The sequence below is a fragment of the Ptychodera flava genome, chromosome 20 (assembly GCF_041260155.1).
Source record: "Ptychodera flava strain L36383 chromosome 20, AS_Pfla_20210202, whole genome shotgun sequence".
NCBI lineage: Eukaryota > Metazoa > Hemichordata > Enteropneusta > Ptychoderidae > Ptychodera > Ptychodera flava.
Window position 1 is genome coordinate 7,569,341 of NC_091947.1, and position 18,031 is coordinate 7,587,371.

The 18,031-nt window shown below is 35.9% G+C and overlaps 2 protein-coding genes across 5 annotated transcripts in view; one reads left to right on the top strand and one right to left on the bottom strand.

Moving 5' to 3' along the window:
* Positions 1-453: 453 nt before the first annotated feature.
* Positions 454-8,050, bottom strand: LOC139119895 (nitric oxide-associated protein 1-like). Its single transcript, XM_070683844.1, has 6 exons — positions 5,811-8,050; positions 4,615-4,838; positions 3,922-4,053; positions 3,047-3,163; positions 2,418-2,535; positions 454-1,506 (listed from the first exon to the last, which is right to left on the bottom strand). The coding sequence occupies exons 1-6, from the start codon at positions 7,492-7,494 to the stop codon at positions 1,319-1,321; spliced, it is 2,463 nt and encodes an 820-aa protein (XP_070539945.1). The 5' UTR covers positions 7,495-8,050; the 3' UTR covers positions 454-1,318.
* A 182-nt stretch (positions 8,051-8,232) lies between these two features.
* Positions 8,233-18,031, top strand: part of LOC139119897 (nicotinamide/nicotinic acid mononucleotide adenylyltransferase 3-like) — a 57,634-nt gene continuing 47,835 nt past the window's right edge. For all 4 annotated transcript variants that reach the window (XM_070683846.1, XM_070683847.1, XM_070683848.1 and 1 more), the window contains exon 1: positions 8,233-8,393. In XM_070683846.1, the coding sequence (XP_070539947.1) occupies positions 8,291-8,393 (103 nt within the window). In that variant the 5' untranslated portion in view covers positions 8,233-8,290. The remainder of the gene's footprint in view (positions 8,394-18,031) is intronic.

Below are 18,031 nucleotides of genomic sequence, written 5' to 3' on the forward strand. Positions count from 1 at the left end.
AACCAATTTTGCAGCATGTGTTTGATAGAAGACGTGTCATTTGCCATGGGAGTGCTCAATATGAACATGCACTGGAACGAGTTATACTTCAACCATGTCAAATGTCACGTCCAAGTATTGTGCCCTCTTACCCCTCCCTGAACTGTGCTCCCTGAACTTTGGTGCAATCAACAATGAGGTTTTATACCAAAGTGATGGGAGCCACAGGTTGTTCTAGATCCACAACAGTCGTCATCTATCAGCTCTACAGCAATATTTTACCATCTGATGATAACATTCATTCGTATCAGCTGTCACACTTTCTTAATTTTAACCCAACACGCCGACATTTCAGATTTTAGATCATTTAGTGGTACTTAAACCACCGCAAAACCCTTTATATTATACTCACGACACCAATATTCACACCAGACCCCCTTTCTGAACAGTAGGCTATATTGCTACACTCTTCCATGCCAATAGCTTGGAGGATCAAACTCTGGGTATAAAAGAAGAGGCCCTGGTCTTACTTCAGAAATTGTAAGACACTAGAAATGTGTGTCAATGCATGGTTGCCCAACACAACATGGTTGATATCCGTACGACTACCTCATGCAGTCACTATTGTGTCTGAAAGTTAGGCGGGCTTCAGATTCCAAATATTTCATGAATGCAGAACATTGGCACACACAAGAAATGTCAAATAATGCATTATAGTACCCAGTATTACAATTAGAAAATTTGATTTTCAGCTTTAATTTCAATCTGATTACATTGAATAATGGTGAAACTTGCATATGTAAATTTCAAGGCAGAATACCTTCATCATTGAAACTTCTTGTCTGGTAGCTTACACATTTGGAATGAACAACTTTTTGCAGTTTGCATCAGTGTTTACAGACTTCTCCAAAAAATCTCCGGATTTGCAAAATATTTACAGTGCACATGACAGTGCGTCACGTATTGCACTACTCGCATACAGCACAGCATGTCACTGTTCAGTGAGTTCAATATTTGTGTAATATAAGTTCTGGGTCCTTGTTGCCTTTTGCATAGGAAATTTTTGTAAATTTTGAGTTTTCTTGATAATATAATGGAAATAACAGACTCCGCCCTGACCATTTACTTAAGGAGCACCGGTGAGAGGAAAGCCAAAATTAAATGGCTTGGCAAGCCTCGCCCGTTAATTTTTGGCTTTCTTCTTGCCCTTGCCCATAAATAAACGTTGATGGTCAGGGTGTCATCCTTTATTTCTATAGTATTAGTGCCAAATGATGGTTGCACTCTACTACATTAAATGCAGACTGTTTCAGATAAACACTCATCAAGTCCAAACTCTTTATTTCATCAACTTTTTCATGTCAATTTTGTAGAATGCCCTTTTATCAAGATTTGTGTGTTTCTTTCCTCGGAGATTGACAGCAAATGGAAGAAGAGCTGGCTTTCGAAGCACACAACCAATACCACCTGGTGTGTAAGCACGCAGTTCAACTGTCTTGCCCTTGGCCATGGTTACTGCCGCCCACCCTAAGAGAACAATAGAATACAAAAGCTATAAAACTTTGAGCATATTTATTACACCAGTCGGAAAGGTTGAACAGCTGCAAAGAGATGTTGTCAGACCTATTGTAAATGTTTACCATGGATATGGGAACACAAATGGAAGATTTGATAGAAACAGCGTTTGCTCATGAGAATAGAGCACTGTTATTTTACAGTGTCCTAAATTCTGATTTCAAGGCTCAACTCTGAGTATGATATGTCTGTATCTTTTTTGATAATATAATGTAAAATAATATAATAATATAAAAAACAAAAGAGCTCTCTTATTTTACAATGTCCTAAATTCTGATTTCAAGGCTCAACTCTTATGATATGTCTATATCTTTTATGAATTTTTGTCCTTCAAAAAGTTACCATCCAACATTACTCTCATTAGCTCTTAATTACATCAAATTGAGCAATACAAGCTGTGTCAGCGTTGTCATGTCCACCCCACACTGACCGATAAAAAACATCAGTATTGGGAAAAATTCAAATTCTAACTGCCATGTTACATGTAACAGTGCCCTCATCAGAACTACCGGTATTGTTCTTTTATCACCTAATTACCGCCTAAAACGGTAAACTTTATTGCTGTATTGGTCAGTGAATACAAAGGGTAAATTTTCAGTTATTTTGCTGAGTATGCATGTAATATTCAAAATTTACATGGAGCTCTATCTTGGCAGCCATTTTCAAGTATGCACTAAGAAACCATTTGTTGATTCAAAATTACCCATAGATTGCTTTTATGTGGGCATCCTACCAACCAGACGCGTTTCATAATATGTACAAGAACATGACATAATATTTGTTTATAAATCCAAAATCATTGAAGAATGTGGATGGATGTTTCCTAGCAAAATACTCACAAACAGAAGGAAGTTTTCAAATACCTGCTGATGAAAACACTACATCTGCAGCACTTTCCCTCCATCCAGTTCCATCCACAGTCATGTCCTTTGGGACAAGAGCTGGGAACGTCAGCAGTCTTTCTCTACCACCAATTGGAACCTGTGAGTTAGCATTTGCAAAACAAATGAAGAGGACAACGTTACACTTGTACAATAAACATGTCACTCTTTAGTCAGATTTTAAAGTGAATTACCATTCTCATGACTGAAAACAGACAAAAAGCTGGAAATGAAATTTGATGATGTCAGTTCCTAAAGGTGTGTATTCATTCGACGGTCAACATTTTTTCAGAAAACAACAATACCACTTCAATCCTTGTACTATCTACATAGATCTCCAGTATCAACCAATAGATTTCAAGATGCTTGCTAAAATCTAGGTATTTTTTATACTATTTGTGTTGAGGTCATGGATAGAGTGTTTATAATTCTAGCAAAATATCATTTGATTGCAGCTTGCAGATATATTGAAGATTTCATATTGCAGAACAAATGTAGCTGAATTATATTTTTAAAGGAATTTTTATAATTGAAACCGAGAATAACTGTATTTAAAATTCAAAACTCATAACTTAATGCACATACCAATCCATGTACAGATCATAACAAACCTTGAATAGATCCTTCCCAGCATGCTTTGCATAGATGTCATTTGCTTGATCCATTTCAAAGACGTGTACTGGAAGACGATGTGAGGCAAATACTGTCAACATGATGGGATTGTCACCCTGGAAATCAATGAAATACATGATACATCACTTCCTAAAATAATTGATCACGCAATTGTATTGCATTTTACCTCCAAAGAATCAATAACATTGAGAAAGTGGAGACATCTTATCAAAATAAAATTTACATCATGTGCTTCGATAGGTAACAGGGACACAGATAATTTTGATTTGAGTGCACTTGTGTTGAAAAGGGAGCCTATCAAACATGGACAGTAGAAAAAGGAGCACCTGTACTTGTCTTTAGTCAAAGCCAATTGGATATTGAGGTGCACAGTGCCTCCATAATATGATTGGAGTATATATCTACGCTTTCACTAGAAAGTACACAACTAATGTAAGCTTATACCGGTAGTTTAGTCTTTCATTTGGAATTGTTGAACATCTCTATTTGAGTCCAATGTAGACATTGGTGGTGAAATGTATACGATGAAATTAGATGTTGATGAAAGGTAAAAATTCTGAAGGCTGGAAATAGAACATGGCTATTCTTCTGTCAAAGTCTAAATGTGTAATTGCTAAACATTTGGAACTTATATGGTTTCCCACAAACTCCAGTATTACAGTATTCTTTCCTGTACGCAACCACTATCTAATTCACAAAAACACACAAACTTGTACTGATATACATGCACACAGAGGATACATAAATAAAAGACCGTACATCAGATCAAACAACAGCTTATGGTTATACGTTGTTTATGATCTTAAGTCAATGCTGTGTCCAAACAGGAGGCAGTATCAAGAGGTGAAATTACCTTTATATAGTCCAGTCGTCCCAGGCCTGCCAAGAACATAACTTGAGACGGTCTAATGCGAATGGTTTGTGGCAGCAACACTTGCGATGGGATCACATACTTCAATTCTTCTGTGGTTAGCTTTGTCAATATCTACCAATGAAAGCAGGATATGTATGAAGAATAACATAGTATCTAAACACTGCAGTTTACCACATTGTATTACAGTCATCTGTATACATATTCTCATTCAAGAGTTTATTCAAAGCCTGGTTGATTCAAGAGAAAACAAACTACAAACCAGGATTAGGGTTACTAAATGAGTGATTATAATCTACACCCTGTGATCAAGATCAAGATTGTATCATGTACTCCAGTAAAATGTCCTGCACAAGCCATGACCAACCAATGGACCTTTGTGGACTATTGGTAATCTTTTTTTGTACAGCACAAAAATTCATCCTCACGCCTCAGAAGATAGAGTAATATCGACCCACACAAATAAATATTTGAAATATCGTAGTCTATACAGATTGGCATCAAATTTTTAAAAAGTGAATTATTTTGCAAAATGACCAAATGTTTTCATGAGATTCCTTCAAACAAAACAAGCTAATACTATTCAAGAAAGACATGTTGTAAAAATTTTGATTCTCATCAGCAGATACACCATATCAAACATTATACGGAAAATTGCGAGCATATTTTAATCACCTGATTTTCACTGACAACACCTGGTGTATCAAAGAACCATCTGGCTTGCTTGAGTTCATTGGGATGGGGTAATTCAGGCATGTGACTGGACCTCCAGACAGGCTTGGATTCAGACTTGGGTTTCTCTGGATCCGTAACTTCCAGTTGGAAAGGGTTATTGTTTGCATCAAAGCTGAGTTCTGTTGTTGCTTCTTCAGTAGTCTGAAATGTCTGCTTTACTGTGCCTGAGAAGAGACATACACATCACTTTTATTCTATATGGGTTTTTCATTTTGGTAAATCATACAACACTCACGCAGCGATGCCAGGTTTCAAAATTACCGACACAGAATAGAGTTTCTTACTGTGGCTAGAACTCAATTGAGCCTAGTATTCTGTAGGCACATTCAGAAATAGCAAAGTCCAACAGATTGAGGTCAGGGCCCATCAAATTTATTGGAACAAATTAATACTGATAGATTCACTTGTGTGATAGAGAATGTATGTACAACTAACAAACCCAAAATCTGGAATGCTGGATTTATATTGGCACTGGTTCGGATCCACCACATACAGAATGAATTTTTACAGCCCTGCATATTATTATATATCTCTCTTGAAAGGATTTCTTTCATAGTTTTAATGCAAATGAAGAATTTAAAAACTCTTCTGGATTCATTTTGGATTGCTATTGTACATAACTTTACAGAAATCATGATAAACCGGGGCCAAATATTTACAAACAAATACAAAAGATAAGTTTTATATTACTTGACTAACTTTGACAATTCAATCACACATATGATATACATCATCACTTTGAAAATACAAAAACATTCAAAAGATTAGACTGAAAGTGTAAGACATGTTCAAGTGCTCCTGCACTCTACAACCTCTGACCCTAGGGTTGGAGCTCGTCGAGCACTTGGGCGCCCACACAGATGTGATAAGATGTGATAACAAGCATTTGTATTCCATACTGGAACGTACATTAGCTGTTATGGCAGTCAAGAGCTGAGTGTTACACATTAAAACATCTGCACTTTCTACGATAAAAAGTTCACTGCTACCTAATTCTGTTTTAAAAAGGACATAAACTGAGATACCACTCACAGAGGAATCAAAGTTGAAAGGTCAACTTTCCACTCATATAGGAGTCAAAGTTGAAAGGTTAACTTACCACTCACACAGGAGTCAAATTTGAAAGGTTAACTTACCACTCACATAGGAGTCAAAGTTGAAAGGTTTTTCTTGCTTATTGATCCTTTTCTTCCGTCTTATCTTTTCCTGTTTGTTTTCAGCATCCAAACGCTCTTTCCTCTGTGCCATTCTGGCTGATGTGGGACTCAATATGGGAAATTTCAGTAAATTTAAAGTGGTCCCTGGCCAGATAGAAATGGTTGCCCTGTGTATGATATCGGACACTTTGGTCTTGCAGTAGTCAGACCTGAGAAGCTGATTAAAGAGGGATGACTTGCCAACATTTGTACAACCTATTAGATAAACATCGCCTTTGTACTTCCATATTTTCTGTAGATTTGTGATGAGGTCTTCAATCCCGAAACCAGACTTGGCACTGATCAAGCTTACATGTTTGATTCTGTCAAGAGGGGCAAGACCAGCTTCCACACATTCTTGGAGGAGCTTTGTTTTGATGTGATCCATATACTTTGGTGAGTCTCGTGGAAGGAGATCCATTTTATTTCCAATGATAACAACGGATTTGTTTGTTCCTATGAGTTCTCGCAAATTGGGGAAAATACTACAGGGAAAGTCCATAAGATCGACCATACAGAGAACGAGGGCTTTTTTCTTCTTTATATACGATACTGTCTTTCGAAAATCTTCTGCACTGATGTTGACCTGAAGGGCAACCTGGTGATGAGTAAGCAGCCAACACCTCTGGCAAATTGTCTTTCCCAGCTCCAGTAAATCCAGAGCTTTGAACTTCTCGCTTGGAAGATATCCAGGTTTAGCAATGTCATGGCAGTGGAGAGTAGCACCACATCCTGCACAAGGCATATCACTTGATGGAACGCTTGGATCAGGGGTGCCAAAAATCCTCTCAGATCCTGGTATCCTTGGCTTCCGGACTGGCTGGCGTTTTTTCTTCAGGGATTTAAGGACATCGGCAACAGCAGTTTCCAGATTTGCAGAATCTACTGTACCAAATATTAAATCTGTATCATGTTCAACTTTTGCATGTTCTCTGGCAAACTCTCTAGCCAACACATTAGCTACATCTCTGGGCAATTCCTCCAGATCTATCACTCTATGGGCTTCTGTGCTTAAGTAATTAAAATCCGCGTGTAGGGTTTCTTCATCTCCTGATACTGGAGTCTCATGAAACTTGCTTAAATTCTGTAAACTGTGTTTCTGGTTTTGTCCATCTAGTTCTTGCAGGGCTTTCTGCAATCTCCCAATCATTGCCTTTTCTTCTTTTTCAACATCTACGTCAACTTCCTGATCTAAAATTGCTTCTTCACCTACTGAGGTATCGACAAACATTTTATGTTCTCTTTTCATAGTCCTTTCAACAAATCTATGATCCTGTATAGTTTGATGGATAAACTTGAAAGATTCAGAAGCCCTGGGGACATTTTCAAAGCTCCAACCTGCGCCAAAATACTGCTGATCTATTTCATTGTCATGACCTTCCTGTATGTCAGCTATGTTGTGAATTTCTTCTTGATCAATGGAAAAAGATGAATATCCCGTGTCCCCTGCTGTGGTGGCACTTTCAAAATACTGGCTGTCGATTTCACCCATATCGGCAATGTTATGGTCATGTCCTGCCTGAGTTTGTGGCGTGTTGCACATTCTTTTTTCATCCGCAATGGACCCTCTTTCAATGCTTTTCAAGATCTGTGTCATGCAGAATATTCTCAAAGTACTGTTCATCAAAACTGTTGAAATTTGTATTATTCACTTCAAGATCCTGTTCGTTTGCTGCCAGCTCAGTCTCAACCTCAGTTGCACTTCGGTTAGTTTTATCTGTATGTCGCCCTCTATCGATCGAGCCTGTCAACTTTGGTGCATGTTCCTTATTCTCCGGCGAAATGTTGCTAGCGCCAGAACATATCCCTCTTTTAACGTTTTGGCGTATACATGATTCCGTTGGCTTGGATTTGCAACTCACCAGTGGTCGAATGATGAAAGTACACTTCTGGAAAATCCTGAATCCCTTCAGCTGCCCCTCCTCCGGCAACACATGATGATGATGATGATGATGATGATGAACTCTAGTTGCATGATGAGCACGCGAACTGAGTAATAATGATGACAAAAAAGTTGGTCGGGCGTGTGAGAAAAACGACAGCGTCTGTTTTCTCATCATGATACATTAAGAATACTGTGCATATCTTGAAACTGGCTTAGAATTTCCTTCCTTGGCTCAAAAGCACAGTAATAATATCGACATAACATTGATTTAGGCCCGGAGTTGCATATGGTCTGTTTGTTTTTCACTCCATTCCTCAACAAATACTCCAAAAATTTTCAGTTTTTAAAAAATATAAGCTTTCAAACATTTTATTTTGTCTTCTTTAAGTCTTTTTAACCTACTATGCTACCAAAATTCAAGAATCTAACATGTACACCCCTTTTATTGCGTCAAAACATATTAATAATTAGTTCGCGGGCGATTTGACCTTTCAACCGTGACCTGAAATACATAAATAGTAACGAAGGAAGACTCATGATTTTATCCAGACTTTGCAACATGGCCTCCCCGGCGAAAGTCGTGTTGTTGGCCTGTGGATCTTTCAATCCTATAACGAACATGCACCTTCGGATGTTCGGTAAGTGTTTCTAGCGTACATTGGGGCTAGGGTTGTTCTTCGGTTTTGTGGTACAGTAATCCAGTATAATATTGTGTGTGGTCCGTAAAAGAAAGTACAAGTCGTTTTGTTTTTTAAGAAGTAAAAATTTGCTGAACGTTTCCATTTTTATGTATTCATGTTATCATTTCGTATTTGCATAATATGGTAAGTGACGACGAAATCCAGATTCAAGTAGTTAAATTACGCTTATTCTTATGGTTTTGTCGTTTCATATACGAAAAGCTTTCTCTAACATTGTACATATTTCTACTATGGTGGGTCAGATATTTATTTCATCCGTTTGACTTTCAGAACATCTTTACTAACTCATAGCCAGTCGGGTTACATTTACATACGAGTGTTAACGTGAATGTGGATGTATATTATTTGATGTACCTGGCAAATCGAAAGTGTGTCTCTCAAATTCCTTTGCCCCTGCGGAGAACTGCCTATTGTTTTGTTCAGATTCCATCCTGCTTTCTGTTCATTTCTGCGAACCACAGCCTCGCCCTAGTCCAAGTGGCTCCCGAGTCCCGTGGTTGTGTGCTTTCACCGTCGTCTTCACTCGAAATTCGTCTGCTTCATCATATAAAAGCGCGTCTCATTTCTCAGAAACGTTGAGTGTTTACATTACAATTTTAGATTCTTCTTTCTACCAAGAGGCAGTTGCACACATCCAAATGTTACCACAATAGAATATTATTTTTCCATATGACCAACATCACACAATACATTTTTTACTTCGTTGGGAAGTTCTTTCAATGGGCAAAGCTTATAAAATGTCATTCTGAAATGACGTCACATGCGTTGAGTAAGAAAAAAATGGCTGACTGTCGTATGTTAAAATTTACTGGTAAAGAACGCAGCAGTATGCAATGTTTCATTCTTCATAAATGTTATCATTGTATCAAGTGATAGTGTCTTTGAACATAGGTATTGACATTTATTTTGTACTTAAAGATTTAAATTTTAAATGTTTTTTAAGAATTTTGTTATTGCGATGACACCTCAGTGCATATATAACACATGTAAATTGCACCTCTTCCACAGCAGCAAATGATGTGTAACTCACACATTCTCCTGATTATTGTCTTTTAATGAATTATGAACTCAATACTTTCGAGAACCCCAGTGGACCTAGAGAAGGCAGACTAGAGAAAGCTTTGTCAAGATTACCGTGCAAACTGATCAGGTCACAAGTGAATTGTAGTTCTGGAACTTTCTTGAGAATTGCTCAAAGGGGAAGTGATGGCAACTTAGATTGAAGCTGATAGAGACAGAATGGTTATTCACATCCTGTTCTGCCTCAAGTAGACATGACCTTTCAAGAATAATCGATCAATGACTATGCTCTCTTCTGGTTAAATTTCATTGCTGCAGGTGCAACTAATATTTCTTTCCCAAACCTACAGTTACAAATTGATATCAACATTCTGTTTTATAAACTTTGTTACATTTAATTAACGTAAAGGGCTTCGATATTGATAGGCTAATACTGTAATGTCGTCATAAACACACCTAATATTTGATGTAATGAATGTAACACTGTGTGAACATAGACATGTGCATAGGAATCTGGAAACTAAAAGGTTTCACATGATCCCAAATATAGATGGAAAGATACAGTATGCCTGTAGCAGCCTGTGCACTCAAGGAAGTAATTTACTGGATTGTTCTTTTATCATCAAGGAAGTCTGAGCAAAATAAAAGCTATGACAATCCTGTTTGATTGAATACTTTCCCATGATCCCAGTTACTAGTTTTCTTATCCTCTCACAAAAAATATCTTTTGTCCAAGGGGTGTAATTTCTAGGGTGAAAAATGCCAAAGGGTGTTTTCCCTCAATGATTCATTGTCCGTCCATTTTTATTTGAACACATATCGCGATGTGATTGTCAGCTATTACAAATGAAAAAATTATCAATATTGACAAAATTTACTGTTGATGTTTAGAATTTAAGGTTCCAAGACAAGAAATGTGACCTTTTTAATCTAACAATTCTCTAACGGTTAATAAACTCAGAACCCCCGTAAAGTATACATTTTCTGAAAGCCTACATATATGGGAACATTTTGGTAACCACAGTGTCACCATTGTTTACATAACTATCATGTGACAAGATAATTTGCATAACCTTTCAAAAGTCGGTTTTCCCTATGTTTTGTCTCAATACTTCAAAATATCTGACTCAAACTTGCTGGAATGCAAGCTGTCACAATGCTCTTTCAAAGTGTGTCTCAGATTTTTTATATCTTGCTTAGTTTTTTTGGAGCACAATTTTAAAGAAATCAACTATGGTAAAATTCACTGCTCTGGAAGTTTTTCTGGCATAAAAACTGTTTAAGAAGGTTTAAAAAAATTCTGAGACACACTTTTGAAGACCTGTAGGATAGCTTGCATTCACATGAATTTCAGCCACATATCTCAAAGCATTGAAACAAAACATAGGGAAAACCGATTTTTGAAAGGTTATGCAAATTACCTGTCACGTGATAGTTATGTAAACAATGGTAAAACTATGGTAACCAAAATGTTCCCCTATATCTAGGCTTTCCGAAAATATACAATTTACGGGGGTTCTGAGCTTACTAAACACTAGAGAATTGTTAGTTTAAAATGGTCAATTTCTTGTCTTGGAACCTTAACTGATTCATACCCTTTTACCGTACACAAAACTCACAACATACATGCCAAAGTCAATCTTTGTTGCCAATACCACGGTCCCTCTGAACCATGCCTATACAACAACTTTTTTTAGATTTTTCCAAAAATTTTGGTTAAAAACTGTAGCAAATGAAAAGGTATGTCATTTTGGTCCTAAGCAATCAAAAAGGTAACAGAAAAATTCATAAAAATTGGTAAAATAAATGTATTACACTGAAATTTTGGTGGGAAAAATTACGACACTCCAAGGGTTCAAAGGTACTGTACACTTTGTATTTGCATTTTTGCACTTTACCAGCCATTTTCCAGATCACTTTTCCCCTTTCCTATGCAAACTCAGATTTTATACATCCATGAAGGTTTTGCATATTTTTGCCTGCTCAGAATAATTTGTTTTTAGCATACAAACAAAATGAAAAAGTTTTCATTGAGTCATATTTGCTGAAGATGTAATCTCTGTATTTCCTCAAAATCACATCCAAAATGCCATTGACTCTGTCTTGACAAGATTGACACATTAAACACATGATATCAAGTCAAACCAGCATTGTCAATTATGTATGTACATTCCACAAACTTTATTTATCCTACCAACTACGGCAGCAAGTGAAAAAAGTGATGATTTTGTGAAGTTAATCTAGTTTCCTCCATGATCATAGATAAGAAATTGTAACTTTAGATGTTTACAACATACATTTTTATAAAGTTCTATTAATGTGTGTGTCAAGAAAAAAATTCTCAGTTTTGTTGAAAATGTCAAACAACTAGCATGAGCGTAATAAGAGATAAGTGCAACAATAATAAATCTATATACACCATGTTGTAAAATGTTCTGTGGTTAAATTCTTTAGGTAATTAAGCGTGCAAATGCTGCAGTGTGTTTGTCAAGGTTACGGAATATCAGGTTATACTGTGTTTTACATGATTAAACATGGTTATATAGTAGATTCTGTGTTGGTTTAACTTTGCATACATGTCACAATATCTCTGAAAAACCACCCACCCAAGTTCAAATAATATTTTTTTATTATATGTTTTCATTTTAATTTAAAAGTTTATTTGAAAGTCTGTAGCTTGGTCTGCCAAAATGGCTAATCTTCTGCAAAGTAAAATTAAAAAAAATTACAACAACAAAAATGACATAAAAATATATGTAAAGTTTTGGCATACCGGTACATGTATTGATTCAGATATTGCTGAAATATATTTCTTAGTATAAGTGCTTCACCTACTGTACAGCTAACACCATCCCTGAAATAAAATTATGCATCATTGACAACTGAGCATGAGCAACTTGAAACTTTTAAGACTTCTAAATTGTAGTCTCTGATAACATAGTATTTTTGTGGAGGTTAAGTCTAAAGTTCCATTCCATGAGTTGATCAGAGGTCAAATAATCTCCATTGGTCCATGAATTCCCAGTCTCCCATTGATAAGTTATGCACCAGTTCAAGGATACTGTAGGAAATAAATGTTGAAGCCACCTTACCCTCATATTGTCACCAAGAATGCATTTGAAACATACCAGTGAACTTGTATGGAAGGGTGTCAATGTCACCACAACACCCTACCAATATGCCATCCTTTCATTGAGTCTCAGGTGTCAGTCCAACTGCATTTTATTCATTTGAGCTCTATCCAGCGATCTGGCTAGCTGCCCTTGACAATACTGTATCAGTGTAATTGGAACATCAGAATTTTATCTTTAGAAAATCTGTAAACTCTAAGTCCATCCCGGATTGCATGTATACAATGTACTTTAGAACCATTATTTGAGACCTTGTAAACTCTAGAAAATGTTATGGTTCTGCTCGCCCCTTGATTGAAACATTCATGGTGGTGATTGTGCTTTGTAAATAGACTAAATTCACACAGTAGTTGAGAAGTGGCTGTTGCTAGCCTGCCTGCTGCATTTCCTCAGTCACAGCAGGTATCAACATCATAGGCACTGCAGGCAAGCTGTGAACACCCAACCAGTGGCCTCAAGCAGGTTTCATTCTGCTTTCATATTTACAACATTTTTGCATCAACAAATGTTGCTTTGACTCGGTCTTGTCTCTTTCAATTATTTATCTAAGGTTTGTGCAAGCAACAGTCTATATTTTGATTAACCTTGCAGAGTTTCATATGTTTGCCTTTCTCCATCCAATAAATTCTCATCAACGTCTTTGGAATCCAAAAGCATTAACCCGAGCTGATTGCTCCATCATTGCTAGAAGTGTTCTGCAATAAGGTTCAAATAATGGTATACTCTCTCATTGCAAGAGTAACATCATATTAACCCCTTTTCCTAAGCTGCAGTTAAACCACTATTTTTGTATGATGACGCAAAGCCTACGTAAAGAGAATTCTTAGAATTCAATGCAGGTAAAATAGGTATGTCATCGGCATGGTCACTTGAAATTCACAGTAAAAACTGCTGTTGTTGCATATTGTGAATGTGTCTTTTTCCAAATTGATGACATGAACCACAAATGTATCATAAGAGAGTTTTCTGGTTGTGAAGTTTTGGGCAGTCACTGCTCAGTACAACCATTGTTGTCATTTGTTGCCAAGGTGGTCTGATGTGAATTTGCTTACCAATTCAATGACTGTTCACAAACACCTTGAAGGGTACCATGCAATTTGCATAAATTATTTCAATTCTAAACCAATGAGATAGCAGCCTCACATGTAGGTTCCCTTAGTGCCTTTAAGAAAGATTCAGATTTTTTTACCTGTCTTTTCTTTGCACAAGTCACTTTACTCCTTCAATTACATTTACAATTCATTTTGTGCCTTTGATAATAGCTTGATAATGCTTGTTTCTGTTTTTTTATCCAAATCTTTGAAATGGTGTCAGAATTATGCCAGGTGGAGCCAAATTGATTTGTCAGTGGTTGAAAAAAACCAGATGAGTGAAATAGTAGATCAAATTGACACTTACATAGGAAACCAAATTTTGATGAAAAGAGCTTGATTTCATATTAGTGTAGTGCTAAGATCGATAGGTAAAATATTATAAAAATGTCATATAATGAAAAGTGATTTGATATTTTACTTGAGACTTAGAAACAGGGTCACATTGTTACCAATGAACATATATTTTCAGTAACACACATTCTTTTAGAGAAAAAATCAGTTTTGAAGTTTCCCATGGAAGATGGTACCATATCAAAAGGTCAGAATTTCTTTTTAAATTAGGAAAGATAAAAGGTAAAAATGTGATAAATATACAAATGATGTATTAAACTAAAGGTGAAACTGCCACAAAAATGAAATGAGAGATAACAGCTTCAGAAAAATCACCATGTCAGATCTTCTACATCAGTCAGTGTACTGTAAGTTTATGTAATCTTTGTCTTTGTCTTCAATACAAGCCAAATTATGCGTAACTACCAAAGTGAAGTGTGTTCAGATTGTGAGATGCTAAAGTACTTATGAACAAAAACGAACGGTAAAAATTTGTCGAAAGCTCTTTCCCGCTCAGGTTTAAATTGTAAAGTTCAATTTTTCTTTGATCAGTATGACGTAATGGAAATCTACCCACTGCAGTGATATGCACCAAAGTTTATGTTGAGGAACACCCTTTTGTGACAGTAAAAGTAAGTAAGGGCATAAGCAAAAGGGGGCTTTCAGCACCCACCAGTCACAGCAAACATTGTACACATTATTTAAAATCTATCAGAAATCCTTTTTCACAGTTTGTCCTGTTCCAGCTTTTGATCAGAATGTGTCATCCATCTCTTCCTGTGAATAACTGCCAAAGTGTGTGCCTTGAATTCCAAAATATTTCATTATACTCATAATGACAAAAAGCAGCATATGACTTTGTGTAATACTCAACCCTTGTCCTGCCACCTTTCAATTCCAGTTTATTTCTTGTGTTTCTGTGAGAGTTCTAAAATATCATACCCGTAGATTTCGTTCTTACAGATATCTTAAAAAATCAATTATGAAAAATGTTTTGTTTTATAGCTGTGTGATATTGAAAAAGTGAATTCACAAATAGTATTTATTTCGTTGCTTCAAAGATTGTCTTTTTACCGAGTATGATCAGATTTCTGGTGCATACGGTACATGATTTTTCTCAACCTAATTAATTCCATACAAAAAAGAAAAAAACACTACATATATTTAAAATAATAAAAAAATCATGTTGAACTGAAATTCCCAAGATGTGTACATTGGAAAAGTAACAGCTTCTATGGTTCAAAAACTTAATGAAACGAGGAGTAGAAAAACAAGACAGTTTTCCACAGTAATTTGTTTGACTGTCACCAAGTCTTCCCTTTAACCTTGTGTTTAAAAATATGACTTTGGTACCGCCAAATGCAATCAAAAAGTGCCTTTAAGTCACAAAGCCAAATCAGATCTCTCAGGAACCACAATTACACAGAGGGTTCCCTCAATCACTGCCAAAGATGAAGGCATCTGAGACTTGATTTGGACGGTAATTGGATGTTTTTGAAATCAATTCATCAATGTACAACAGCGGAGATTAGTTTTTAAGATCTCAGGCCATTTTGGTAATTGATTTTTCCAGGTTCAATGTCAGTTTTAAGTATGTATCTGAAAGAAATAGTTCTGAGTATATTCCCATGACAGCCTGTCCATCCAAGCTGCTGATTTATCATTTTAAGGCTTGTTTCTGGTCACTAATATTGACTCAAGTTAAGTTTGAATTCTGTCAAAATTTGAAATGCTGTACCACCATAGAAAATGAGAGTACCACCTTTTCTATATGAGAATTAGCTCCGCTGTCAGCGACGCGGAGCTTATCAAATAGGTTGATTTTCCGTCGTCGTCCGTCAACAATTGCCTTCTCCTCTGAAACCGCAAGTCCAATTGCTTTGAAATTTTATATGCAGTTCACTTAAGGTGACCTCACTTCAGTTTGTTCAAATCGTGGTGAAATTTGCATATTTGTTTTTTTGGGGCATTTTTTGGTGTTTTTGGTAAAAAAATCTTCTTCTCTGAAACCGCTTGTCTGATTGCTTTGAAATTTGATATGCAGTTTGCTTAGGGTGACTTCAGTCAGATTTGTTCAAATCGTGGCGAAATTTGCATATTTGTATTTTTAAGGCAATTTTTGTCATTTCTGGTAAAAAAATCTTTAAAAATCTTCTTCTTCAAAACTGCCAGTCAGATAGCTTTGATATTTGGTACATAGGTCCCTAGGGATGATCTATTTCAGATTTGTTCAAATTGTGCAGAAATATGCAAATTTGCATTTTTAAGGCAATTTTTGCCATTTTTGGTCAAAAAATTTATTTCTCAAAAAGTACTGGTCTGATAGTTTTGAAATTTGGAATACAGCCTTTCTATCGATGAACTAAGTAATAAGTATTGAATTTCTGATGAAATCTGTAATTTTGTATTTTTGGGGCAATTTTTGCCATTTTGGTCAAAAAATGTGTATTTCCAAAACTACTCATCCGATAGCTTTGAAATTTGGTATACAGGTTCCTACAGATTAACTAAATGATAGTTATTGAAATTATGATGAAATCTACAATTTTGTAATTTTGGGGTAATTTTTGCCATTTTTGGTCAAAAAATGTGTATTTCCAAAACTATTCATCCGATAGCTTTGAAATTTGGTGTACAGGTTCCTACAGATGAACTAAATGATAATTATTGAATTTCTGATGAAATCTGTAATTTTGTATTTTTGGGGCAATTTTTGCCATTTTTGGTCAAAAAATGTGTATATTCAAAACTACTCATCTGATAGCTTTGAAATTTGGTATACAGGTTTCCATAGATGAACTAAATGATATTTATTGAAATAATGATGAAATCTGCAATTTTGAATTTTTGGGGCAATTTTTCCTATTTTTGGTCAAAAAATGCGTTTCTCAAAAAGTACTTGTCTAACAGCTTTGAAATTTGGTATACAGGTTTCTATAGATGAACTAAATTTGATCTTTGAAATTATGATGAAATCTGCAATTTTTACTTTTGGGGGCAATTGTTGCCTTTTTTGGTCAAAAAATTTATTCTCAAAAACTACTCATCAGATAGCTTTGGTTGACATGTTCTTAGGGATGATCCTATGTGATACATTCAAAGTATGATGAAATCTTCAATTGCGTATTTTTGCAGCTTATTTTAGCCACTTTTTTCTGGCCACTGCATCGAGCTATCAAAGATTTCCACCTCTTCATCAACATGTGTCAAAAATAGTTATTCTCTACATAAACACAGCGGAGCTATATCGGCCGCTAGGTCGCTTTTCTATATGAGAATTAGACATGTTCAGCACAGTTTCACACAGTGTTAATGCTGGCAAATAGCATAGAATTAAAGTCCCTGTAGCCATGTTTGTGCTTTCCACAGCCAAATAGATGAAGAAAAATGTCTATACTGTTCTCTGGTGTGTTCTATAATACTGAGAAATCTTCATATCCCGTAGCAAATATCAGACAATTTTTATAAAAATTTAAATACCACACTTTAAACTGAAACACAGGACTGTGACTGAAACTTTTTAAGTCCAAATGCACTAGCCCTATGAGAAAAATATTTTACTTCATCAGTTTCAAGGCAAATACACAACCATTACTGCTCACAGGAAACCTAAACAATCATGTAGCATAATGCATAGAAAGAGCAGTTCAGAAAGAATGTGCTAATTGAAAGTGTCATGAAGTGATTTCATTTGTAAATTCTATTTACCTTGGGTTTCCTGTGAGCAGTAATGGTTTCGTATTTGCCTTGAAAACGATGAAGTAAAGTATTTTAAACATTATTGAACAGAGTTCTCCAGTGCTAATAAGCATTCAGTAACAGGGAGATCATCCATATATTCAATTTTAACAGTTTAAATTACTGCTGAAGGAAACTATAATTGCAGAATGCATTTTTAGTTTACCTGTAGACCTCTTTTTGAAGCAACCTGGTTTCAGGTCTTGAAAATATTGCACAGTGTAGTGAGTACCAACTTTCACATGATAAATCACCTCTATCA

Excerpts from the sequence above, each read along its gene's own strand:
- LOC139119895 (XM_070683844.1), bottom strand. The coding sequence starts at position 7,494 with ATGAACAGTACTTTGAGAATATTCTGCATGACACAGATCTTGAAAAGC. Across the intron at positions 4,054-4,614 it reads GTGTTGTCAGTGAAAATCAG|ATATTGACAAAGCTAACCAC; the intron begins GTGATTAAAATA and ends TTTCATTGGTAG. Across the intron at positions 3,164-3,921 it reads GACGACTGGACTATATAAAG|GGTGACAATCCCATCATGTT; the intron begins GTAATTTCACCT and ends ATTGATTTCCAG.